Consider the following 25,612-nt stretch of genomic DNA (forward strand, 5'->3'; position numbering starts at 1 on the left):
TTCATATCCCAGTCCTGAAGAAAGACAGGAAATTTCTACAGGTAGCAGTTCTTCATCATCATCATCAAGTTTTACATCTTCAGTTCACCTGCCTGCCCTTTGGGATAACATCAGCTCCCCCGAGTGTTTACAAAGGTAGTAGGCGGTGGTACTGTCTGCAGTACTACGCATGAAAGGGATCTTCGTATGTCCTTACCTGGACCATTAGCTGGTGAGAGCCCCGTCAGAAGACATCCTTACAAAGCACCTAAAAGTCACTCTGGACAGGCTCATCTCGCACGGATAAACCTCCAAAAGTCTCATCGAAGACCATGCACCAGGTTGAAGTACTTAGGCTTCATTGTAGACATACAACAAATGTCGCTGACATTGTCCAGCTGCCCCATCCGTCAGGCCATAAGTGTTAGGCCTTCTAACATCGGCTATCGAGGCGGTACCCTGGGCAAGGCCACACATCCGAATGTTACAATCCAACATACTGAGAAGTTGGGACAAGAAAATAGTGTCTCGACACCCTAATGTCAGTGTCTTCGGACAGGAGATGAGACCTCCAGTAGTGGCTGGTACCCTACTATCTCGAGGCAGGTCTCTAAACCAGTTTGTCGGATGTTCCTCACTACGGATGCCTCAGGCTCAGGCAGGGGTGCACATGTGGGAACATCATGGGTGCAAAAGAAATGGTCCAAACACGACAGCTGCCTTTTATCCAACATGAAAGAGCTCAGGGCGATCAAACTAGCCCTATTAAACTTTGTCTGTACTTTGTCACGATGTCCAAATTCAGTGAGACAATCTCCCCGCAGTTTTTTATGTAAACAAACAGGGGGGCACCAGAAGCAATTCCCTCAAAAAGCAATGCAGTCAGATCATGCGGTGGGCAGAACACAATCTGAGATAAATCTCTTTAGTCCACATTCGAGGAGTGTTGAATCTGAAAGCAGATTTGCTGAGCAGGAATCGGATTCACCCAGGAGAGGGGAGCTTGAATCTGGAAGTCTTCCTTCAAATCACCAGGAAGATGGGCAAACCATCTTTAGACGTCATGACGACCGCAAAGAATCCCAAATTAAGGAAGTTCTGCTCCCTCAACAGGTCGGATCACCCATATGCCATGGACAGCCTATCATTGAGTTGGGGGGAAAAAAACCTTCATTTATGTCTTTCCCCCATTCCTCGGGTATTGAGGAAAATAAGGGACGAGAAAGTGAAGGCCATAGCAATCATTCCTCATTGGCCCAGAAGGGCATGGTTTCCGCTCGTGTTGAATCTCTCGAACGGCAACTTCTGGAAACTTCCATTACGTCCAGATCTCCTACTGCAGGAGGGTTGGTTTCGTCCCACGTTAGACAGGTTACAGTTAACGGCATGGAAACTGAACGACAGTCTCTGAAAAATAAGGGCTTCTCCGATGAGGTAGTCAATACCTTAATTAGCCTCCAGGAAGCCCAGTACAATGAAAATATATTCTTGAATATGGCTTATTTTTTCTAAATGGTGTCAGGACAATGACAGGTTACCAGATAAAGTGTCCACAGTATTGCAGTTTCTACAAGAGGGATACCAGACAGGCCTCAAGCCCAATACGTTAAAAGTGCATTTAATGGCCATTAATGCCAATTCAGAGGGGGGGTTCTCCAACCATCCACTGATAACCAGATCCCTGAAAGCGGTTCAAAAATGAAGGCCATACTATCACAGTCCTCTGCCCTCTTGGGAGTTGCCCATTGTTTTGAAACAAGTCATGCGTGCCCCATTTGAACCACCTCACAGTAGAAGCCTTAAAGGGAATGTGTCGCTAGAATTTATTTTTTTGTTAAACTATTATTTAAGTGATTATACATTGTTTTAATTTTTTTTTTTCAGGAAATGTTATAAATTAGATTCGAATTTATAATATTTCCATGTGCTGGCCACTAGAGGGAGCAGGTCCCAAAATTGCAGCATGGTCAATGTGGTAAAGCAACCTCATCTGCTTTATGCTGCAAATTTGGGGTCGACACACTCTCTCTAGTGTCCTCACACAATCCCCCCTCCCTTATTCTGGCTAGTGCCAGAAGGAGGGGTTTGAATCTTCAAACCCCCTACACTGTGTGCCGCCATTTTCTGAGCGACTGCACAGTGTAGGAGGATTAGATACAGTGCTCAGCAGACAGTATAACACGAACATAATACACACATCACATACACAAACATAAATTACCTGCTCCTGCCGCTGCCGCTCCTATTCCTTGCGCCTTCGCTTTCTTGAACATATGGCCGGAAGTCGTCATCTTACTGTCCGGCCGTGGCTTCTGGTCCACATTAAAATGGCGCCGGATTTCGCTCTGCTTCGTTTTGGTCTGTATGGGACCACAGTCGGCGTATGCTGCAGAGAATGGAACGGCTCCCGTTCGCATTCTCTATGGGGTTGTATGTGGCGTATTCCATCTCTGTATGTGTCGTTAATCGACACATACAGAGATGAAAAAAAATGGCAGCCCCCATAGTGAAGTAAAAGTAAAAACACAGTAAAAAGTAGAACATTAGAACACAAATAAATACAATTTATGTTAATACCATATTAAAAGCAATATGATAAAAAAATAAAATAATTTCATGACACCTTCCCTTTAAGCTTCTCTCATAAAACCTTATTCTTGATAGCAATTATCTCCGCAAGACGGGTTGGCGAGTTGCAAGCTCTGTCCTGTAAAGAGCCTTATCTTAGGATCTTACCCGAGTGTGTAAGGGTATGTTCACACGCCCTATTTACGGACGTAATTCGGGCGTTTTAACCTCGATTTACGTCCGAAAATACGGCTCCAATGCGCAGGCAAACATCTGCCCATTCATTTGAATGGGCTTTACGATGTTCTGTGCAGACGGTCATTTTTTTTTTAAGCGCCGCTGTCAAATGATGGCGCGTATAAAAAGACACCCACGTCTATGAAGTGCCTGTCACTTCTTGAGACGTAATTGGAGCAGTTTTCCATTGACACCATCGAAAAACAGCTCCAATTACATCCATAATGGACGCAGCAAAAAGTGCCTGCACTTGCATTACGTCTGAAATGCCGGAGCGGTTTTCTCCTGAAAACAGCTCCGTAATTTCAGCCGTAACAGAGGCTGCCGTGTGAACATACCCTTATTCTTAGAACAATGCCAGGGTTCTTACCAAAAGTACCATCCAGCACCAAATTGAATCAAGATAGTTTTGCCAGTCTTACCATTAGACACAGCCTCTAATACCCCTACTGATTCACAATGCTTAGACGTAAGAGGTCCCTACTTGCGTATCTGGAAATAACAGCCCGTTTTAGACAATCCGAAGGGCTGTTTCTCCAACTCTAGGGGCCAAATAAGGGGAAAAAAAAGCCAGCAAAGCTTCACTAGCTAGATGGCTCAAAGAAATCATCTGGGACTGCTACTCCTTGAAAGGCCTAGAGTCCTCCTTAGATATTCGGGCCCACTCAACCAGATCCACAGCTACATCGTGGGCAGAAAGATGCTATGTCCCCTTAGACCAAGTCTGCAAAGCAGCCACTTGGTCTTCTTCCTCGACCTTCATTAAACATTATAGGCTCGACTTATTTTCTTCTGAAGGTTTGGCCTTTGGCAAAAAAATAAAAATATACGAGTGGGAGCATCCAAAGCTTAAACCCCCCCCCCCCATATTGTCATTGCTTGTTAAAAGGGATCCGGTCATCAACATCTTACCTGTTAAACTCGCCTGACCCCTCAATGGCCGCAGCTGTCCAGAGTTCGTTCCTGTTCTCTTCTTTCCTGAAGTCCTCCTCTGTCTGTAAATATCGTCATTTAAACTCTTCCTGCCTTTTATGGTAAGCTTAGAGGACAATGATTTTTCACCCACTTTCACCAGGTATTGCTGTCTCTATAGCTAAAATGCTGGTGACAGGTTCCCTTTAAGTCCCATAAGTGTGCTGCCGTACGACGATCAGGAAGTGGAAAATTCACCTGAAATTTTCATCTCCTGGAGTCCGTAGGCAGCACCAATTTCCCACTAAGGGATTTGGGCTCTATTTACCAGGCTCTGTCACCAGATTTTGCAACCCCTATTTCCTATTGCAGCAGATCGGCGCTGCAATGTAGATAAGAGTAACATTTTTTTAAAAAGAGCATTTTTGGCCAAGTTATGAACATTTTAATATTTATGCAAATTAGGCTTTCTAAAGTACAACTGGGCATGTATTGTGTGTGTACATCTGGGCGTTTTTACTTCTTTTACTAGCTGGGCGTTGTGAATAGAAGTGTATGATGCTGACGAATCAGCATCATCCACTTCTCTTCACAACGCCCAGCTTCTGGCAGTGGACAGACACACCGCGTGTTCGAGAGATCACGCTGTGACGTCACTCACTTCCTGCCCCAGGTCCTGCATCGTGTCGGACGAGCGAGGACACATCGGCACCACAGGCTACATTTGATTCTGAAGCAGCATCGGCGTTTGCAGGTAAGTCGATGTAGCTACTTACCTGCAAACACTGATGCTGCTGCAGAATCAACTGTTGCCTCTGGTGCCGATGTGTCCTCGCTCGTCCGACACGATGCAGGACCTGGGGCAGGAAGTGCGTGACATCACAGCGTGATCTCTCGAGAACACGCTGTGTGTCTGTGCACTGCCAGAAGCTGGGCGTTGTGAAGAGAAGTAGATGATGCTGATTCGTCAGCATCATACACTTCTATTCACAACGCCCAGCTAGTAAAAGAAGTAAAAACGCCCAGATGTACATACACAATACACGCCCAGTTGTACTTTAGAAAGCCTCATTTGCATAAATATAAAAATGGTCATAACTTGGCCAAAAATGCCAGTTTTAAAAAAAAACAAAAACGCCGATCTGCTGCAATAGGAGATAGGGGTTGCAAAATCTGGTGCCAGAGCCTCTTTAAGGCTACCTGGGACCTCCTAATTGTTTAATGGATTACTGCTGAGTAATAGGTCTCTTCTATCTGGTCAGATGAAGTATCTTAACCCCTTAAGTGTGCCGCCGACAGATTCCAGGAAATTAACATTTCAGGTAAATGTTCCCCCCCCCCCCTAAACGGGATGTTAGAAAGCCTATTTGAACTGGTGTCCCCCCTCTGCCAGCATATTAACCACAGAGATCTTCTCACTGCGTTAGTGAGGGCCTCTTCCTTGGCTGCGAACCTGACGCATTCCGCTGAGGCATCTGCTAGAAACTCTGTAGCTGCTTTTAGGAGGAATGGACTCCACTAATTGGCCCCTGGGTGTTTTTACCTTGTGGAAGTTCACTAGCTCAACTAGCCAAACAAATAGGGCTCTAGCTACTGAAGTGTCTACTAGATTAGTTTTCATGTTAAACATTGATGTCTCCCAGGCCTTCTTTAGGAGACAGCCAGACTTCAGATCCATGGGGTCTGTTAGCTAAGCAGGATCTTCAAATGGCAAGGATGTTTGTTTAACCACCTTTGCCATCTGAATATCTACTTTAGGGATTTCGTCCCAGATGTCCGTATTCACTTTATCAAAAAGGAGGCGATTCTTAAATTCACGGGAGACTCCCAGCCCTCTTTCTGGGTCCTTCCATTCCTCATAATGCAAATAAATTTCCCTTAGTGAAAACTCGCTTTTTTTAATCTTAGACCACCAAACATCTCGTCCTGGATGGTCTTTTGTTTTGCCACCTCCTCGATATTCATTGTACCCTTTCCTGCTTTTAGTAAATCATCCATATCCATAGAGATCATGGAACGTAAGCCTCGATGAGGGAAGGCTGTTCATCCTTCATTAGTTTATTAATGCATGATGAACATAATTGTTTTTTGTATGCATCCTCCAGCTTCTTCAGGCATGTAGCATACTTTTTGGATCTTCTAAGCTCTCCATACTTAGGTGGAGAAGGAGGGAGAAATTCTAAAAACTAATAAATGGAGAGGGAGACCCAACTAGTATAGCTTACATTTAACAATCCAGGTATTTTCTCCCCCTGGGGGAGGGGGAACTCACAGTAGCTGGGCAGGAGACCTCAGAATCTGTAAACTGTGACCCCACCAAAATCGGCGTCAGGAATGGACATGCTGGGAAACAGACCTCAGAGCAGGATGCACGTGACAAATTGTATTTCAACACGCCAGTCTTTTACCTGCTCCGCGTTCCCGATGCAGTCCCCACTTGTGACGTCACTTCCGCCAGATGTTGTCCGCCTGGCTGAAACCCCACGTGGGTAGGACGCCGGGGCAAGTGTTTCATTCCATCCAGCGTTAGTCTCACAGGGCCGCAGGCGGACGGGTGGCATCTTCGACAAGGGGGGGGGGGGGGAGCGGTCTCATTGATCGGTGCTCGTTTTTACTATCTACATCAGGCCGTGTAATAGGGCCTTAAAGGGGTTGGGCAGGAATGAATTTTATTTTAACCTAATGTGACATGTACAATTACTTTTCTAATATAATGTTTGTTTATATATGGCAGCGCTACCTACTTATAATTGGCGGAATTAAGGGCACGTTCACACGTGGCGGAATTTCACTTAAATTCCGCTGCGGACACTCCGCAGCGTTAATCCGCAGCGGAGCCGTTTGTCCATTGACTTACACTTTAATTTAGCAGTGTTCGTTTAGACGAGGCGTAAAATTCCGCTGCGGAGCATAGGCTGCGGAGCGGAATTTGGTGTCCGCAGCATGCTCTGTCTGTTGCGGAGCAGTGGCGGACTCATGGCGGAATTTCTCCATTGACTTCAATGGAGATTCAAAGTTCCGCAATGAAGTCCGCAGCTGTCATGCACATGTCATGTGTGCTGCGGATGCGTCTTGCTTTTTTGACATGACATTTCTTCATTCTGGCTGGACCTATGTATTTCTAGGTCTACAGCCAGACTGAGGAAGTCAATGGGGCTCCCGTAATGACGGGAGCGTTGCTAGGAGACGTCTGTAAATAGTCACTGTCCAGGGTGCTGAAAGAGTTCAGCGATCGGCAGTAACTGTTTCTGCACCCGGGACAGTGACTACCGATCTCAATATACATGTATCTGTAAAAAAACATATAAGTTCATACTTACCGAGAACTCCCTGCGTCTGTCTCCAGTCCGGCCTCCCAGGATGACGTTTCAGTGTAAGTGACGGCTGCAGCCAATCACAGGCCAAGCACAGGCTGCAGCGGTCACATGGACTGGCGCGTCATCCAGGGAGGTCGGGCTGGATGCCGAAAGAGGGACGCGTCACCAAGACAACGGCCGGTAAGTATGAAAATCGTTTACTTTCACTAGGGAAAGTGCTGGCCCTTCTCTCTATCCTGCACTGATAGGGAGAAGGGAAGCACTTTTCCCGCAGTCCGCAGCAGCTAGTCCGCATCAATGTACTGCACATTTTGTGCAGATCCGCAGCAGAATCTGCAACGCAGATTCTGTGCGGCATTGATGCGGACAGTTGCGGAGGAAATCCGCCACGTGTGGTCATGCCCTAAATGTCTCTTCCGGTGACGTTCCATGTCTTTGCTTAGCCAGCACTTCCAGCTGAACAAAGGCACGGCCTGTTAACTACATTTACAGGCAGTGTCCAAGCGGATGTTTCATGAGCTTTTCAGAGCTCCGCCTCAGATCCCACTGCCTGTAGACATAGTTGGTGACGTGCCTCTATTCAGTCGGAAGTGCTGGCTGAGCAAAGACACGGAGTGTCAAGCATAGTACATGCCCCCTCCTCCTGTCTGGTCATCCACACCACCTCCTCTCTTGGAGCTCCTGCACTGCCTGTAAAGGTAGTCAATGACATGCCGCCGTTCAGCTGGAAGTGCTGGCTGATCAAAGACACGGAGCGTCGTCTCTCCTAGTACACATCCCCTGCTCCTTCTATTCTGATGTAGAAGGAGGGGGTGGCGTTGTTATTCCTCAATCTCCATGTGCCCCGATGGGGGTACATAAACACAGGGCTGCTGGGGGTACAAGACCCAACATACCTGACTGGGATGTTGGGGTAATACATAGGGATGATGGCAGTTATATGCAGGGATGATGGGGTTATATACAGAGATTATGGGGTTTATATACAGGGATAATGGAGTCATGTCATCCCTGTGTATTACCCCATCAGATGCATATACCCTGTGTATAAACCTTTGTAGGTCCCCAGGGCTGACTGCAGAGGGATTCCCCGGTGTTTGATCGCATGACCGGAATCCCGGTAATGCGATCAAAGAGGAGAATTCCCTTTGATCATGCTGCGGTCACAACCACGGCAATAATCAGGTTTCCGACCCAAGCGGTGTACAGGTAAGTTACAGCTCCTGCTTATAGGATGAGCGCTCACAGGAGCGCTCATCAACAGCTACGCCAAAAGACGTCAGCGTAGACTGGGGACCTGCACCGCCTGACGTCAAAAGACTGTGGCGCTCGGGAAGGAGTTAAAAATCATACGCTAAACTGATGACAATCACAATACAAAGAAGTGTTAAATCTTTAATTTAATTACAAAAAGATTACATTTAAATGAAAACAGAATCAAGTATTAATAGTTTCTTTAAGTTTCATTTCTTTAACATGGACTCCGTGTATATATATATATTAAAAAAAGGCACCATATACTCAGACAAAACATACATTTAAAACATTAAACAGCAGTTTTTTTCTATGTGTACGTATTAAGACAGCATGGACAAGAAAAATGGCAAATCCTTAAAGGAACGGACAGATCAGATTTAGTAAATACTTGTATTCCCCATGAAACAATCGGTTAGAAGATTCAGGTGAAGGTGCGGTTATTGCTCCTGGAAATGAACAGAGAATGGGCGTTACCAATACCATTATCAGTAGGCTGTGTCCCTAAACACATACTGTGCAAATCAGAGCTGACAGTGTCAGTATAGGGGCACATCCTATGAAGAGAAATGGTAAAGCCCAGATATCGGTTATTCCTCAAAAATATAAAAAAAATTTACATGAATAGGAGGAATGACAAAACTCTGTCCTAAGAAAATATACTTTTGTTATTTTATGGGCGATTAAAGTATTTAATAAAATAGGAGGTAACCGGTCCTCTTTAAAATGATCAGTAAGTTCAATGCATCTATGGGTCAGGGATATGGAAAACGTGTAAAAATAGTGCAAGTAGCGACTGAACTTGGGCCATTTTATTAAAGGGGTTGTCACGATTTAATGTTTATTTTTTCTACATAAATTGTCTCGTAGCAAAAAAAAAAATTTACTTCTTACTACTCCACCATATACAATAAAATAAAAAAAGTAACCTCAGACAGTTAAGCAGCAATAAAGTTCATATTATGAGATAGACATATGAAACTGCATGATTGTTACCTTAAACAGTGAACGATCTGTGTTTATATAAGAGAACATGACTTTTAAACCCACGATGCACATGCATGCTATTAGGAATATGCCATAAAAGGTAGATTCTGGTGAGTAATGCTTCACTTTGCTCATTTTTGGACAAATTAAAACTTCAGGAGTGGAGAAACATATTCCAGATTTTCTTTGTTCCCTGCAGGACTCCGCTTAACAAGGGGTGAACTCAGATCAATCAACTAAAAAAAAAAAAAAAAAAAAAAAAAGGGGGGGGGGGCACAAAATAAGGTTACATTCACACGACAGTTAAAAAAATGGGCATTAAAAACTGGTCAGTTTTTCAAGGCCGTTTTGCATCAGAATGTCTCCAAGCCATTATTGATTTCCAGTCAGTTTGTCATCCTTTTTCATGGCAGCTAAAAACAGATGGATTTAATTTGTCTTTTTTGTTCTAACCTCCTGAAAACACCAGTGACCCTAGAGATTGTGGCACCACCTACAGGGGCATTGTGCCCACTGTAGATTGTTCCACACCCACCCTGTAGACTGCGCCATTGGGGCTCCTTCAACGCCATTAACGCTCTGGATGGGGATTCCCGCATCTCAAAGCTCCTAACGTCACTGTCCATATAGACAGTGATGTCAAGGGCTTTCTGAAGACAGGGCTCCCCGGCCAGAGACCTTGTGACGCTCTGGCCGGGGACTCCATAGTTGAGAGCCTTGACATCACTTTCCATATATGGACAGCGACATCAAAGGCTACCCAGGCTCAGCACTTAAAGTAGCACTGTGCCCAGGGAGTCCTCTTGTGAGGGCTAGGATCAGGTTTTAACGTCCGTCACATGGAATAATTCTTTAAAAACGGCCGTAAAAACGGATACAGCTCTGAACGGCTCTCATGGGATTGCAAAATGGTGTGCGGGCTCATAAAAAGTCTGACAGGTGCACAGATTCACCTCTACCAGGATTTGCCAAACAAAGCTGAAGTGGCACAGCACTTAGCTGGACACTTCTGCCCCTTTGTTTTAGTGGAATGAGGTCTCAGTATGCATACCCACACAGATCAAAACTTATGACGTCAGAAGTTTTGTGAAATAGTGACAAATCAATGAAGAGTTATACAACTTTCTAACTTACTTTGCATTTCAATTTCTCACTATTGTCAGGATCTTCGCTTGCCACTCAAAATTAAAATATTCATGTCAGTGCTGCTCTGGACTATAATACAAGCTGCACTCTAAGAGCTAGATAAGTAATGCAGTGTATTTGAACCTTGTAATACCTTTTAAGTAGCCAATATTGCCCCTCGAGCCCAATTTAAGCGGTTTTCAGATTCACGGCACCCCCACCGATCAGGTGACTGAAGGGGCCGGGGCGATGAATGCCACGGTCTTAGAGTACCAGGCACAGCTGTACGCATCTGTAGCGGCTGTGCCTGGGATTACAGCTCCGTCCCAATCACTTGAATGGGACAGGGCTTCAGGGAACTGCAATCCTAAGGCACAGGCACTATAGAGGTGTATGGTGCCCTGCCTGGTAAACAATGACTACGTTGCAGCACCTTCAGTCAGCTGATCAGTGAGGGTGCCAGTAGCCAGGGCCCCACCGTCCTAATATTAAATGACCTTATCTAAAAATAGGTCATTAATGTAAAAAGCCCTGGAAAACCCCTTGAAACCTCAATCTCAATGTTAACAGTGTTGCTGCTGGCACAACATTATACCCAATGGAAATGGACAAAGCGTCAGACAATGCCAAGTAAATAGTCAGCTGGAACCACAAGGCACTCTCCAAGTGGATAAAAGTGGTTACCATTGCCAACAAGAGAAATTACAATTTACCCATCAAATGGAGCCTTTTTATAACGCACTACTATGTAAAGATCCATTTACACAAGCAGATATTATTTGTACAAACGACAAGTGTTTTATTGATAGTCGCTACACCATTCGTGCAAAGATTCTTATACACAATAGTTTGCTACTGTTGGAACCTGACCTATTATTCGCTCGTGTAAACGGGTCTTAAATTAACTTGAGCCCATGTAACATACTGGGATATCTTACCTGCCCGACATCAACTGCCTTGAGTGGGATAAGTTTCTTGGTAAATTCAGGGGTATTTGAGAGGTCAATAAGAGCTGGACTTTCCACGTCAATGGATGAATGCTTTCTTACTTTTGTAACCGCTTTATCCACCCCGATGTCAATCAACAAAACCTAGATTAAAAAAAAAAAAAAAAAAAAAGTTAAAATGAATGATGTCTCATTGCCTCAATTTATCCACAATATAAGGATGGTCATAAAAACCTAGTAACTCATAACAGAAAATCTTACTTCGGATGGTTTATCAGCCACCCACTGTTTCTCCTCACGGTGTGCCATTAAGACGGGTTTGCTTTCTGGAGAAAAGTTCAGGGAACAGCATATTGTAGTAGAGACTAAATGGTCTTCCTCAGTAGGTGAACATGTACTCTTTGCAACTTTGGTCTCTTTCTGTTCACATTCTGCAAACCTATAAGCAAATTATTATTATTTATTTTTTTACCAATTATGTAGGAGAAAAGGAAACCATTAACGCACCATAAATATTTTAGGATTACCAGACCTTTTATCACTATCAAATTTGGTAATTTTTTTTTTTCAATTTGGGCCATGTGCACACAGTGGATTAGCTGTGGATTGACAGTGCAGAATCTGCAACAAAAAGTACGTGAATGGGGTTTAACAAAATCCCATACCCGCTTCAAAAATATCTGCATAGAGGTGAGGGCATGCTGTAGATTTTCGAAACAGAATGCTTTCCCTGTTCAGGATTTATTCCATACTTGCAACATAGCCATGGATGAAATCCACAGGGCTTCTGTGGCTGGCCCTCCACAGCTAAGGAAGTTGGTTGTGTTTGCACATGACGAAAAGGCTTTCTGTAAAGCACTCAAACCAAAAAATTCTTTATCAATTCATACCAGTTTTCATTTTCCCGACAGGGTAACCAAATCATGGGAGGAGATACTTTTTAAAGCTAGTGCTATCTAGCAAGTTACTGTACACAATAGGTTAGCAAAATGACATTGAATGCGTGCCTATAGCTGAAGAATTGCAGCGGTCTAAACAATGCTGCTGGGAAGAAGGGCCTGAAACAGCTACAAGCAATGCTTTGGCTATAGGCCATGTTACAGCAGTCACAATGCAGATTTCATAGTTCTGTCCTATTACATAGCTTTTTTTTTTTTTTTTTTTTAAACATTTACCCAATAGGCGACCTATTAGATGCTTGGACAGCCGTTGCAAGTCGAACAGAAGAAATAGTTCTTGGGATAGTTCTCGGTGTTACAATTCCAGACGTTCTACGACTGATGGGTGTTGGCAAGGCGGACACATGTTTTGAGTTGGGTGTAGCGGATATGCTCCTCAATGCTAGATTAGAATTAATTGCCATTCCTTTTGTGGTTCTCAATGGTGTGCTTTGAGCAATGCCACTAAAACAACAAACACATTATACTTCTACCACAGCATATCTAAACGACAAAAATATGCAATCGAGGCTTTAAAGGGAACCTGTTACCAGCATTTCACCTATTAAACCAGCAATGCCTGGTGGATGTGGGTAAAAAATAATTTATGTACCCCATAAGTAGGGTCTGTACCTTTAGTAATCAATTTTTTAGTGTTCCTGTGCCGTATGCGAACGAGCATAAGAGTCATATCTTCATTCCTCGAGCCTTCCCGAGTTTGCCCCACCTCCTTACATTTGATTGACAGCTCCTCGCCTCCCCCCAACACACGAAATCCCACGCATCGATGTCCTGTACTAATGCGTGCGCACAACGGGACACTATAGCACATGAGCAGTAATGAGATTTGAGGCCGGGACGAAGCAGCGAAGGGTGTCTGATCATAAATGGGCGAATGCACGATATCTCAGATATTCAGGGATTTCAGGCATTCAGGATGGGGCAGTTTGACGGTAGGCAGGCATAAGAGAAACGAGACTGCCGGATTATTACGATAAAAGGCGTGAAATTTTTGCAGACCATTATTTGTCAGAGGAGTTTAGGAGAGGTGATAACTGCAATGAACTTTTGACAGCAGCGACGAGTGAGTACAGTTGAATAGGTGAAACACTGGCGACAGATTCCTTTAAACCCCCTTTTGTATTTGGGAACTGCATCTACAGCAAGTCAAATTCCATGAAGCATCTAGTGACAGCACCATTAACAGAAATACTATTGTGTTAATGGAGGGAGGAGAGGGGCTGTGATGTTGTGACCGTCAAGAGAGCAGACTTAGGGTATGATCACACGGCTTATTGTTGGCCGTTTTTCGGGTCGTAAACTGCCAAAAAATAGGAAGCAGAACGCCTCCAAACATCTGCCCATTGATTTCAATGGGAAAACGGAGTTCTGATCCCAAAGGCCGTTTTTTTACGCGGCAGTTTTGAAAACCGGCTGCAAAAAAGTGCATGTCACTTCCTGGGCCGTTTTTCATTTAACTATAGAAAAACAGCTCCAAAAAACGCAAGTTGCTAAAAAAAAAAAAAAAAGTCTGAGAATCAGGAGCCGTTTTCCCTTGAAAACAGCTCCGTATTTTCAGACGTTTTTGGTTAAGTGTGTAAATTTACCCTGAGAGGCTCTGCCACCAGTTTATAACTGCCCTATCTTCTACCTAATCTAATGGCCACTTTAATGTAGATAATGTGGTTTTTAAAAAAGTTTATTTTTTACAAAGTTATGAGCATTTTAAGTGTTATGCAAATTTGTCCTTCATGACCAAGTGGGCGTTTTTTTCACCAAGGGGGCGCAGTAAAGAGAAGTGTATGACGCTGACCAATCAGCATCATACACGTCTCTTCATTCATGTCCATCTGTACTCACAGCACAGCGTGATCTCGCAAGATTACGCTGTGCTGTGAGTACAGATGGACATGAATGAAGAGAAGTGTATGACGCCGATTGGTCAGCGTCATACGCTTCTCTTTACTATGCCCACTTGGTGAAAAGTGAAGAAACGCCCACTTGGTCATGAACAAATTTGCATAACACTTAAATTGCTCATAACGGTCAAAAATAAACTTTAAAAAAAGAACAAAAACATTACTTATCTACATTAAAGCGCCCATTAGATTAGGTAGAAGATAGGGTATACTGTACTAAGCTTTTTTGTATAATGCATGCTACAATAGTTTTCTTAAGAAGCTTTTGATCTAATTGATACAGGACCATTGTAACTTTATTATAACTACTACATCACAACTGTTCACATTACCTGCCAATTTCACCACAAGACAGTAACCGTGTTGGCTTACTTGACATTCCCACAGCACGATCAGGTGAAAGTCCTGCATTGTAAAATATATATGTAAAGCAAAATGTATTAATGACCCAGCATCAAAAAAAATAAAAAATTAAAAAGGACAGCTCAGACAGGACAAAATAGAGAAGCTCTTGCCTTCCTGCTTTTGTGGAAGCTTTAGTCTATTTGTTGGAGTTGGCATTACCCTTGCCTGGGGTTTCGCATTTTCTCCTTTTACAACAATTTCCATTTTAGTCGGTGGTGGCAATCTTTGCAAATTAGGTGCAGACGTTTGCTTCTGCATTTTGCCAGCTGGAGTTTGGGGTTTAACAACGGACACTGAAGCAGATTTATCGTCAGCTGGTTTTGCGGCTGTCCCTGGCTTTAGATGACTGTTCAACAGGTCAGTAGTGTTTTTTGAAGATAATCCTATGCCACTAAGAGGGCGAGCAACTGCAAGCCAGTTTGTGTTTGGCTTTAGTCTTGAACTGGGGACTGATGCATTTGGTTTGGCTGAAAAGCAAAGAGTGATATAGAAATCAGAAGCAATATATGACAAGCACATCACATGCAAGTCATCATAACATGAAGTGCTGCTTACCATGGACTGCAGGTGGAGAGCTGGACAGGCTGGAGTTCAGACTGGTATTCATGCTGGAATGGGAGGATGAGGAGGAGGATGTGTTCTTTCTAAAAGCTGAAGTAGCTGATCGGGGCTTGAACTGTGCTATGCTTAACCCAAGCTGGAAAAATAAAAAAATACAGAATATATAGAAAGTGCAGTATTGTAGTAATAAAATGACAACCCGTGGTATACCATGCTTGTTAAAATAAAATTATTAGTGCCCACAAAAAAGTTGAATATAGAATTACACTACTTTTTCTTTTAAATAAACTAATATTGAAAACCTCTCATTATGAAAAATAATTCATGTTAGAAACCCATAAGCTGTAAAGTAGTAGTGGATGTAAAGGTTAGGGAACACTGCATTTAAAGAGGCTCTGTCACCACATTATAAGTGGCCTATATTGTACATGATGTGATCGGCGCTGTAATGTAGATTACAGCAGTGTTTTTGGTTTAGAAAAACGATGATTTTTGATGGAGTTCTGACCTATTTTAGCTTTATGCTAATGAGTTTCTTAATTGACAACTGGGCGTGTTTTACTTTTTGACCAAGTGGGAGTTGTGGAGGGAAGTGTATAACGCTGACCAATCCGTGACCAATCAGCGTCATACACTTCTCACCATTCATTTACACAGCACATAGTGATCTTATTACATCACTATGTGCAGCCACATACACACACATTAACGTTACTGTAGTGTCCTGACAGTGACTATACATTACCTCCAGCCAGGACGTGATGTCTATTCAGAATCCTGACACTTCTGTAGCGTCTGTGATATTTACAGCAAGGCAAGCGTAATCAAGCAAGATTAGAATGTAACCTGTCATCTCTTAACTCTTCAAATGAGTTTTTCTAAATAAAAAAACACTGCTGTAATCTACATTACAGCGCCGACCAAATTATGTACAAGCTAGGGCACTTATAATGTGATGGCAGAGCCTCTTTAAATTTGAGATATGTGCAGCACATTTTACTAAAAATTCAAGATGTTTTTATCCTAGCTAGTACCTTATTTGGCACAGGTAAGGTCCTTTTGCTTGGTCCCACAACGCTAGTATTGAAAGATGAGTCACTGATATCAGATGCAATACTTGATTTATCAGAAAGCAAATCCTCAGTGGAACCCATACTGCTCAGATTTTTCCTTCTTGTTGGGCTTGTTTTCTTAACTGCTTTAGGCTGAGAAAAAAAAATATATAGATTTTTAGAGAATATATTAAACGGTCAGTAAAACATGAATGGACATTGTATTGCTGAATTATACATTACTTTAGCAGGATTTCAACCAGTTTTCTCTATTAGGAATTCCTGTTCCACAGCTTAGTTCGTGTCCGTTTCGTATGAATGACAGGCTGCAGCACAACTCTCCTCACAAGAAGGATTATTTGTGCCCAAATCATTTTACAGGCAAGAGATCACATTGCTTCTCCTAGCAAGGAGACTACCACAGAAGGGGCTGTTTACAACTGCGTTGGGGTATCCATTTTGCTCTGTCAGAGGAGAACAAGGGAATACCTGAAAAAAAACTGTTCCGTTGCACAACGGATACCGCAGATGGAACCCATTGACTGCAATGGGCTCCGTCAGCTTTCCATCGGGATATCCGTGATTTTACCAGAAATAATAATGCAGCATGCTGCGCTATTGTTTCCGGTAATCCCTGCCCCTAACAGAGTCTCCAACGCAGATGTGAACATCCCCTTACACTGAAACCCAAGTACAGAGCAGGTGGTTACATTGCAGTCATAGTCTGCAGGATCCAGTCATTGTTAGTGCATATTATAAATATATATTCCAAAACAGGGAGGTACATGGGGTGGGAAAGAGTAAGAAAAAAAATTAAATGTATGTCACCGGAGTGTCGCTTTACATAGTAACGGATTTAAATTTTTCCCATGAATCACAAGTAAAGCTAAACTGTTATATATCTGGTTATAGAAAAATGCCTCTCTCCACTAAGACTCCTCTTCACCCTGCCTCCTGCACTGATCACTCTGAATTCCTTGCAGAAATCAGTCTTCAGTGAGGCAGTGAAGATGGAGTATTAGCTCACTGCGAGATCAGGCTCCAACTATTGCCCATACAAGTCTATGGATAGGGAGGGGAAGATGCAATGACACAGACCGATGCTACTGCAGCTTCTGGTAAGTGTTCTCTCACCCCAGAGCTGGATTCACAGCTACACGGCTGTATAATCACCTGAAAGACGCTGCTACTTCTAAAGCATGTGCTAGACAGCAGGATGTTCTCTTTTCTCTGTGTGCAGCATATCGAAGACATAGCGGCTAGCCTCCACTCCCTTTGGAGTGAAGCTCAGAGAAAACTGAGAATTAGAGAGCCTCCAGAGGGGAAGACTGCTGATAAATGCAGCATATAAAGCATGCTTAACACAGCAGTGTTTGGTCCGTGAGATACAGACCATATGTCAAATCGTATTTCCTAGACCGAACACAGTTCAGGTACTCAGACTCCAAGCATCATAGTAATCTATGATGCCGTGAGTCACAGCCTCCCCGCATCATAGTAATCTATGATGCCGTGAGTCACAGCCTCCCCGCAGAACTACTGTCTCGTATAATCACATTTTCAGTCTGGGACAGTGTTCCTGAGGGGATTCAGAGCCCCCCTAGTATCCTAGATAACTGATACAAGGAGCCCAGCTCCCTTAACTGTGTTCGGTCTGGAAAATATGGCCCAACATGGACGCTTGAAGCAGTCCTAAGTCATATACTGGCCAGAAAGTGTGTTAACGATAGCTTATTCTGAGGTTTCACCCAAAACAATAGTAACACTTAAGTAGAATAAGCCACTTAGATTTATTATTCATAAGATAAACCCTATAACTCTTCTGCCTTACCAATCATTACATATACAATATGCACATTAAAAAAATCCGAATAAATTATGTTGTCGTCCCCTACAGAGAGTGCAATTCTAGACAATAGACATGGCTTTAGATTTATTCCCTGTATCAGCAGCACTGTGATAAGGCTTTAAGCTCTGTTGGCGCCTTGCATTTTATTTTAAGAAATTTAGCTGGATTGTGAGTACCTACGAAGAAATCACACATTCATAAAGAAAACGGCAGTCATTCTGACAGATTGATACCTTCTCAACAGCTAAACGGTTGTTTTTCGTATTTACAGCAGGTGCTTTCATCGGTTGAAGTTTGCTTACGGTTTTACCACTGTTTGCCATTGGAAAACCACTTTTTACTAGAGGTTTAGACTTCTGTGCAAGTGGTGAAGACGAGTGACTTTTCACCAGTTTTAGTACTTTCAGGGGGCTAGCGAGATTCTGTGATTCCACACCGCATGAATTGCCAGCTTTTCTATTAGGTCCAGTAAGCCTTTGCTGAACTGATGGGGGAAGCTGGTGGAATGGGCTATCCTGTATACAATAAGTCTCTCTTTTAATGGCGACTGGTGTTTTAGTAACCTCATTACATGCGTCAAAAAGAATCACTTTTGACTTTGACTCCTGAACAAATTTCTCCACAGTTTGGTTTGGTACCGGCTGTGCAGGCTCCTCTTTCTTGTGGTCATCATTAGAAAAACATTCCAGCTGTAGGGCGAGTAAATGGGCTTCTTTAAAAATTTCAACAAATTTATCATCATTGAGGGGACTCCAAGCCACCTGGTCAGTTTTCAGAGGAGGAGAGGATTTTTCGTCAGACTTCAGACTCCTTAAAGCAGCACTAACACATTTCTCTTTGTGTCTCATTGGCCCAATGAACACTTCATCATCACAGTCTACATTGTCTTTAGCACTATTGGAAGAAACATGCAAATATGAATCTAGTAGTACATAGACAATCACAGAATAAATCAAATGACAGAGGGTGGTAAGTTACCTTGTAGGAGATATGGATATATCAAAATCAAATTTTTCATCAGTCAAAAGACTAATATCTAAGAACAGAAAGATTATTAATAAGCTTAAATAAAGAAAAATGTTTACCAAAGTGAAACACACATAAAATTTAGGTTTTACTTGGAAGCATCCATAGGAGTTGTGAGAAGAAAAAGTAAACACATAACAGGTCAGAACCGGGCAATTTTGAGCCCTTCGGACCAGACACCGTTTAGCAATTTTTAGCACACGTTTGTTAAACAGCTATAACTTTTATTTGTTGGGCTAGCGACGTGCTCTTTGCAATATTTTTGGTAGACAATGCAGGCTTCTTTTTTCATAATTTTTGCTATTTCTCTACAGCACTGCACCTCTTTAGATCTCCCCCATCTCCACGTACCTCCACATTCGGCCAACAATCCAAAACCAACATCCTATATAATCTGAACCCCCCCCCCCCCACTCCTTTCGCTGAAACGTCTTGGGCTGCACCAGTCCTCTTGAAAGCGCTACACCGGACAATCACATTAATTCCCCACATTCAAAGACTTAAGCGTACCTTGAAAACACTTTTAGGCAGGCCTAGAACATTCCCTAATCTGACTCCTTTACATTAGTCCTTCGAGCTTGACCCCTTTATACAACAGTATCCCCCACTCTCCTTACACCCTAATGCACTTCATATCTGTCATAAAGATACTGGCTGGTGACTGGCTCATGCAGCTTTAGGTGTACCACACTATTTTTTATAAAATATGGCTTGACCATTGTCCTAAACAAGCACTTTTTACATTGTGTGTCCCCCTTTTTTTCCATAGATTGTAAGCTCTTGGGAGCAGGGGCCTCACTTTTCTTGTTTACATAGTGGCACTATTCAAGGTTTGATTTTGTCTGTGCATGTTCCCTCCGAATTGTAAACTTCTGCCGAATAGGGTACTAAAGAAACTCTGTCACCACATTATAAGTGCCCTGTCTCCTACATAAGGAGATGGGCGCTATAATGTAGGTAACAGCAGTGTTTTATTTAGAAAAACGATTTTTACCACGTTAGGAGCGATATTCACTTTATGCTAATTAGTTTCTTAATGCCCTAGTGGGCGTGTTTTTACTTTAGACCAAGTGGGCGTTGTACAGAGGAGTGCATGACGCTGACCAATCAGCGTCATACACTACTCTCCATTCATTTAGTCAGCGCATAGTGACACTGCGTTGCTCACTATGTGAGGTCTTATACTGACACATTAACAATACTGAAGTGGAAGCCGGGAGCTCCCTCTCATCCCTCCGGCACCCGGCGATAAGATCACCGAGTGTCTGTCTCTGATGTGAGCTGGGCGCCAAATAAAGGCCCCCAGGTCTGCCTGTAGTAAATGCCTGCTAGGCTATGCCAGAGGCATGTCCTCGGAAATGCCTGTCCATTTTAAACGGAAAGGCAGTAATAAACTGCAATACAAAAGTATTGCCGTGTATTATAAAAGCAATCGGAGAATCGCATATTCAAGTCCCCTAGTGGGACTAGTAGAAAAGTGAAAAAGTGAAAAAATAAAAACGAAAAACCCACTTTTTCCCCTTAAAAAACTGCTTTACTATTAAAAAAACAAAATAAAAGTAAAAAAAAAAAAAAAAGTTACACATATTTGGTATCGCCACGTCCGTGACGACCCCGACTATAAAGCTATTACATTATTTAACCCGCACGGTGAACGCCGTAAAAAATACGATGCGGGTGTCGGCTGTTTGTTACAACCGACACTTCAGAGTAACGAGCGGCATCACTCTCGAGCGCGATCCCGCTCGTTAATAGCGACCGCAGAATTTAAATCGTTAAAAAGATGGGGGCAGCCTCCGGCAGGGCTTAATAGATGCCTGTCAGATCGCTTGCACGATATATTGCAGTATATCGTGATTCTAACGGTCGCTGGTTCAATTCCCCTAGGGGGACTAATAAAAAAAATAAGTGAAAATGAGTTCGTTTTTTTTTTGTGTAAAAAAAAATAAAAATAAAATAATCTTCAAAGTTCAAAAAACCCCCCTTTTCCCATTTCCCCCTAGAGCATAGTAAAAAAAAAATTAAAAAAAATAAACATAATTGGTAACGCCGCGTCCGCAAAAGTCTGAACTATTACAATATATCATTAACTCGCCCGGTGACCGCCGTAAAAAAAATAAAAAATAAAAATTGTAAACGCCAGAATCTCTATTTTTGGTCACCTAATCTCAAGCCTCATAGTAATATATAGATGGAAAAATAAAGACGTTATGGCTTTTGGAAGATGGGGAGGAAAAAACGTAAAATTAAAATCTGAAAGTTGTTTACGTCGGGAAGGGGTTAATCTAAAAATGATCAGCACTTGTCAATAATAAACTTTTGTCAAAATAAACACAGTAGTGGTTATCAGCATCAAAGCGTTTATTAGATTAGGTATTAAACTGGTGACAGAGCCTCTAAAAACTGACAAATGGAAAACATTCGCACCAGATCCGTCACCATTGAAATCAATGACGATGCAAACAGAAACCTATGGTTCCCATTTGGATGTGGTTCATGTGTTCCCCTGACGGAAAGCTCCGATGGAACCATTGAACGAAGTCCCGACGCAATTGCGAAGCCTTAAAGCGCTCTGAAAAAGGGCGGCCTGGAGTAGACAACCTCTTGAAAACAACTAATCACTGGTTATTGTCAAATACATTAAAAAAAAAAATAATCTGCATTTAGTAGCAAAATATTTAGTATAAAAGATCAATTCTTACCACCACCTGCAGCCATTATGGAAAACGTCTTGATTTATATCACCTAAACGAGTAATGAGAGATAAACATACAAATAATTAAAAATATAAAAAGCAGGGCTTATTAAATTTAAGAATTCAATGGTACTAAGTGTGCAGGATGAAGCATGATTAAAGGGGTTATCCGGGGCCCAATAATTGCATTGCAATAATATATTTATGTGAAACTAGGTAACTTATGAATATACTTTAATTAAAAATTCTGTACTAAATGGTGCAGGTCAAACCTCATGAATTGTTTAGGAAGTGCGGGAGCTTTTATAAAAGTGATGACGCTCCAACACGGCCCCACGTGACTGAGGGTTTGCTTCATGTGCTGTTTGTGAACAGGACAGCAAGGAGCTATCACATTGCCTATTGCTTGAGTCACGAGCAGAGCATCAACTAGCGCTTTGCTCAGGACTCCAGCACCCGATGTCCATATTTGGTCAATACAGGGGTTTCCTATCGCTGGAGTCCCCAAGCAGAGCATCAGCTGATGCTCTGCCTGGGGACTCAACAACTACTGCCCACATATGGACAGTGACATCGGCAACAGTACTTGAGTCCCATAGCAGAGCATCAGGTTCTCCTACATAATCTGATCGGCGCTGTAACTTCGATACCAGTGTTTTTTATTTTGAAAAACGATCAATTTTGAGCAAGTTATGCACAATTTTAGATTTATGCGAATTCGTTTCATAGACAGCTGAGCGGGTTTACTTTTTTTTTTACCAAGAGAAGCGCATAATGCTGACCAATCCGCGTCATACTCTTCTCCATTCATTTTTAGCAGTACTCGCAACACAGCGTGATCTCGCGAGATGACGCTGTGCAGTCACATACTCCCATATTAACTTTACCAAAGTGTCGGGAGTGATGAATAGACATCTCGATTTTGCGGTGTTTCACTAGCGGCCATTGAGCGCCACGGGCAAAAAAAAACTCAGCGAAATATGCTTTCTCTGCCTCCCATTGATGTCAAATGGGAGGTCAGACACGTACACGCCCGAAGATAGGGCATGTCACTTTTTTCCCACAAGACGTTTTTTCCGTTAACACATTAACGATACTTAAGTGTTTAGACAGTGAATAGACATTCCACGGGATGTCTTCACTGTCTAAACACTTCAGTATTGTTAATGTGTTAGTATAAGACAGCACATAAGGATCTAGCAGGATCCCTATGCGCTGAGTAAATGAATGGAGAGGAGTGCATGATGCTGATTGGTCAGGGTCATACACTCCCCTGTACAATGCCCATTTGGTCTAAAGTAAAAATACGCCCACTTGGGCATTAAGCAACTCATTAGCATAAATCTAAAAATGCTAATAAAGTGGTGAAAATAGATAGATTTTTTTAAAATAAAAAGCATTACTGTCACCTACATTATAGCGCCCATCTCCTTATGTAGGAAACAGGGCACTTATAATGTGGTGACAGAGCCTCTTTAATTGATGCCCATACTATCATGCCCCCGACCATGGACAACACTTACAGCGAGAGAACAGCGGCACATAGCAGTAGCATTGAAATGAAGAAAAATCTATAGAGTATGTTGAAACTTATTTTTCATTTTGAAGCTAAACGATTTAGCAGTGCAAACTAGTAGAAGTGTTCCATGTGGGACCCTGGTTATGCAGATCGGAAACTATTACATTGGGCACACCACCCACAGCATTGTTCATACGCGATCTTCTACTAGATGACCCCGGTATAAGGGAATTATTTATGAACAGAATGAAAAAAGAAAAACATTTAAAAAGCCATCAAGGTCAGGGGAGGTCGCATAACATGAAGTGCTTCAGCTATACAAGAACAGACGTGACACTTCTGAGACACAGGACACCAGGGTGGGCATGATGACACACTAGAAAGGAATATATATTATATTACAATTACGAAGATCCATCAACATGATATATAAGCGTGCCCACTCCGGAACACCCACATTATGGAGGACTATGCCATCGGCCGGGAGCCTGAACGATCAGGAAAAGGGAGACGTGATTTGTACACTACATAGCACCGCACCTGAAAGTCTGAGCGCTCAGTCCGGAACAGCGGCATGCGAGGGAAGAAAGAGCGGACACTGCCAGCACAGAAGCCAACCGGCTCTCACCACTGTTTAAACGGCTGCACAATTCAAACTTCCCCCTGACCTCGAGAGCCTCCACGTGATGAAGAACGTAGGACCGTGATTGGTTGATTTAAAGACTAACGCGTGATCACGGGGTATACGTTAAGCACGTACTGCAATGCATTCTGGGAAGTGTAGTTTTATTCCTAATGAGGACAACGAATAATGCTAGCACAGATCACTGGTGGTGTGTTCGCGTACCGCCGGGTGTGAAGGAGCTCTCGGCATGTACTTGTTTTTTCTCTGCTCTGTCTGTGCTCTGTCCATTACACGTTTTGGATGTTTAAAAAGGGACATTTTTTTGTGTGTGAAATAATTACTTTTTAAAGGGGCTGGACGAGAGTTAAAGGGGTTATAAGGGATGTGCTTTTTATTTTTTAGGGGCTGGAAATGAAATAAACCAAAAAAGCAATGCGTACCTACCCTTTTGCTAGCACTCACGTTGGGTGGTTACATGCACCTAGCATGTGACCGCATCAACCAATCAGGGCTCAGTGGTCATATGTTATATTTCTGGAATTATGCCAGAAACATGATACCTCACCAGCAGGGGCGTAGCTAAAAGCTCATGGGCCCCGATGCAAAGGTTCTTCTTGGTCCGTCCGTCCCCAAACTTCTCATGGCCGATGGCCCGCAGCTTTCAGCTGCATCACTGGGTCTCCTAAGTGATCCAACAATGCAGCACTAGCAGTGAGGGGCGTCACTAAGGACTTAAAACATCAGTGGGAATAGCCCCAATACATATGTGTCCCCCCCAAAAAAATAATTGTGTATATATATATATATATATATATATATATATATGAGTGTTAACGCAATCATGGGCCAAAATATATTACACTGACATTTGTATTGGGTATGTCAACCGATACCCACTATCCAGTGATTTATCCAGTTTCCAATCATGTTTTGTCTATATATTGGAGAGGAGGAATAACACACAGACGCCACAGGTATGCTCAAAATACTCTGCGGTTTATTGCTAAACTCAATTATAATAATATCATACAAAAGGGGTGTAGGCTTGAGGTTAACCAATCAGAGGCAATGCGACAATATTTCAAATTCAGCCAATTACAGACATACGATACATTCCTGATGCATTATTACATAGTTACATAGTTTGTACGGTTGAAAAAAGACACACGTCCATCAAGTTCAACCAAGGGATGGGAAAGGGAAGGTAGAAATTTCTACACATAGGAGCTAATATTTTTTTGTTCTAGGAAATTATCTAAGCCTTTTTTAAAGCCATCTACTGTCCCTGTTGTGACCAGTTCCTGCAGTAGGCTATTCCATAGATTCACAGTTCTCACAGTAAAGAAGCCTTGTCGCCTCTGCAGCTTGAACCTTTTTTTCTCCAGACGGAGGGAGTGCCCCCTTGTTTTTTGAGGGGGTTTTACATGGAACAGGATTTCACCATATTTTTTGTATGTGCCATTAATATATTTATATAAGTTAATCATGTCCCCCCTTAGTCTTCTTTTTTCTAGGCTAAATAGGTTTAATTATTTTAATCTTTCCTCATAACTGGGATTTTCCATGCCCCTTATTAGCTTCGTTGCTCTTTGTATTTTTTCCAACTCCAGGGCATCCTTTCTATGAACTGGAGCCCAGAACTGAACTGCATATTCTAGATGAGGCCTCACTAATGCTTTAGTGGTAATATTACATCC

At 42.7% G+C, this 25,612-nt stretch overlaps 1 protein-coding gene across 4 annotated transcripts; it reads right to left on the reverse strand.

Moving 5' to 3' along the window:
* Window positions 1-8,459: 8,459 nt before the first annotated feature.
* Window positions 8,460-23,964, reverse strand: GTSE1 (G2 and S-phase expressed 1). Of its 4 annotated transcripts, XR_012882404.1 has the most exons (13): window positions 23,831-23,964; window positions 21,779-21,821; window positions 19,029-19,086; window positions 18,284-18,944; window positions 16,184-16,354; window positions 15,144-15,285; window positions 14,699-15,055; window positions 14,516-14,588; window positions 12,502-12,729; window positions 11,588-11,765; window positions 11,318-11,470; window positions 9,264-9,490; window positions 8,460-8,716 (listed from the first exon to the last, which is right to left on the reverse strand). XR_012882404.1 is itself a non-coding variant. In XM_075857232.1 (12 exons), exons 2-12 carry the CDS (start codon window positions 21,792-21,794, stop codon window positions 9,401-9,403), a joined length of 2,127 nt encoding a protein of 708 aa, XP_075713347.1. In that variant the 5' UTR covers window positions 21,795-21,821; window positions 23,831-23,964; the 3' UTR covers window positions 8,460-9,400. The 4 variants fall into 4 exon arrangements, 3 of the variants coding, with proteins under 3 accessions (XP_075713347.1, XP_075713348.1, XP_075713349.1); XM_075857232.1 differs by having other exon boundaries at window positions 8,460-9,490; XM_075857233.1 differs by lacking the exon at window positions 19,029-19,086 and having other exon boundaries at window positions 8,460-9,490.
* Between the last annotated feature and the right edge of the window lie 1,648 nt (window positions 23,965-25,612).

Source organism: Rhinoderma darwinii, chromosome 3, assembly GCF_050947455.1.
Source record: "Rhinoderma darwinii isolate aRhiDar2 chromosome 3, aRhiDar2.hap1, whole genome shotgun sequence".
NCBI classification, from domain to species: Eukaryota; Metazoa; Chordata; class Amphibia; order Anura; family Rhinodermatidae; genus Rhinoderma; species Rhinoderma darwinii.

What these genes read in the sequence shown, in the direction of transcription:
- GTSE1 (XM_075857232.1), bottom strand. An exon ending in ACCGTTTAGCTGTTGAGAAG is followed by an intron (nt 16,355 to 18,283) that starts GTATCAATCTGT and finishes TTTTTTTCTCAG; the next exon opens with CCTAAAGCAGTTAAGAAAAC. An exon ending in AGGCAGTTGATGTCGGGCAG is followed by an intron (nt 9,491 to 11,317) that starts GTAAGATATCCC and finishes TTTTTTTTTTAG; the next exon opens with TTGATTGATCTGAGTTCACC.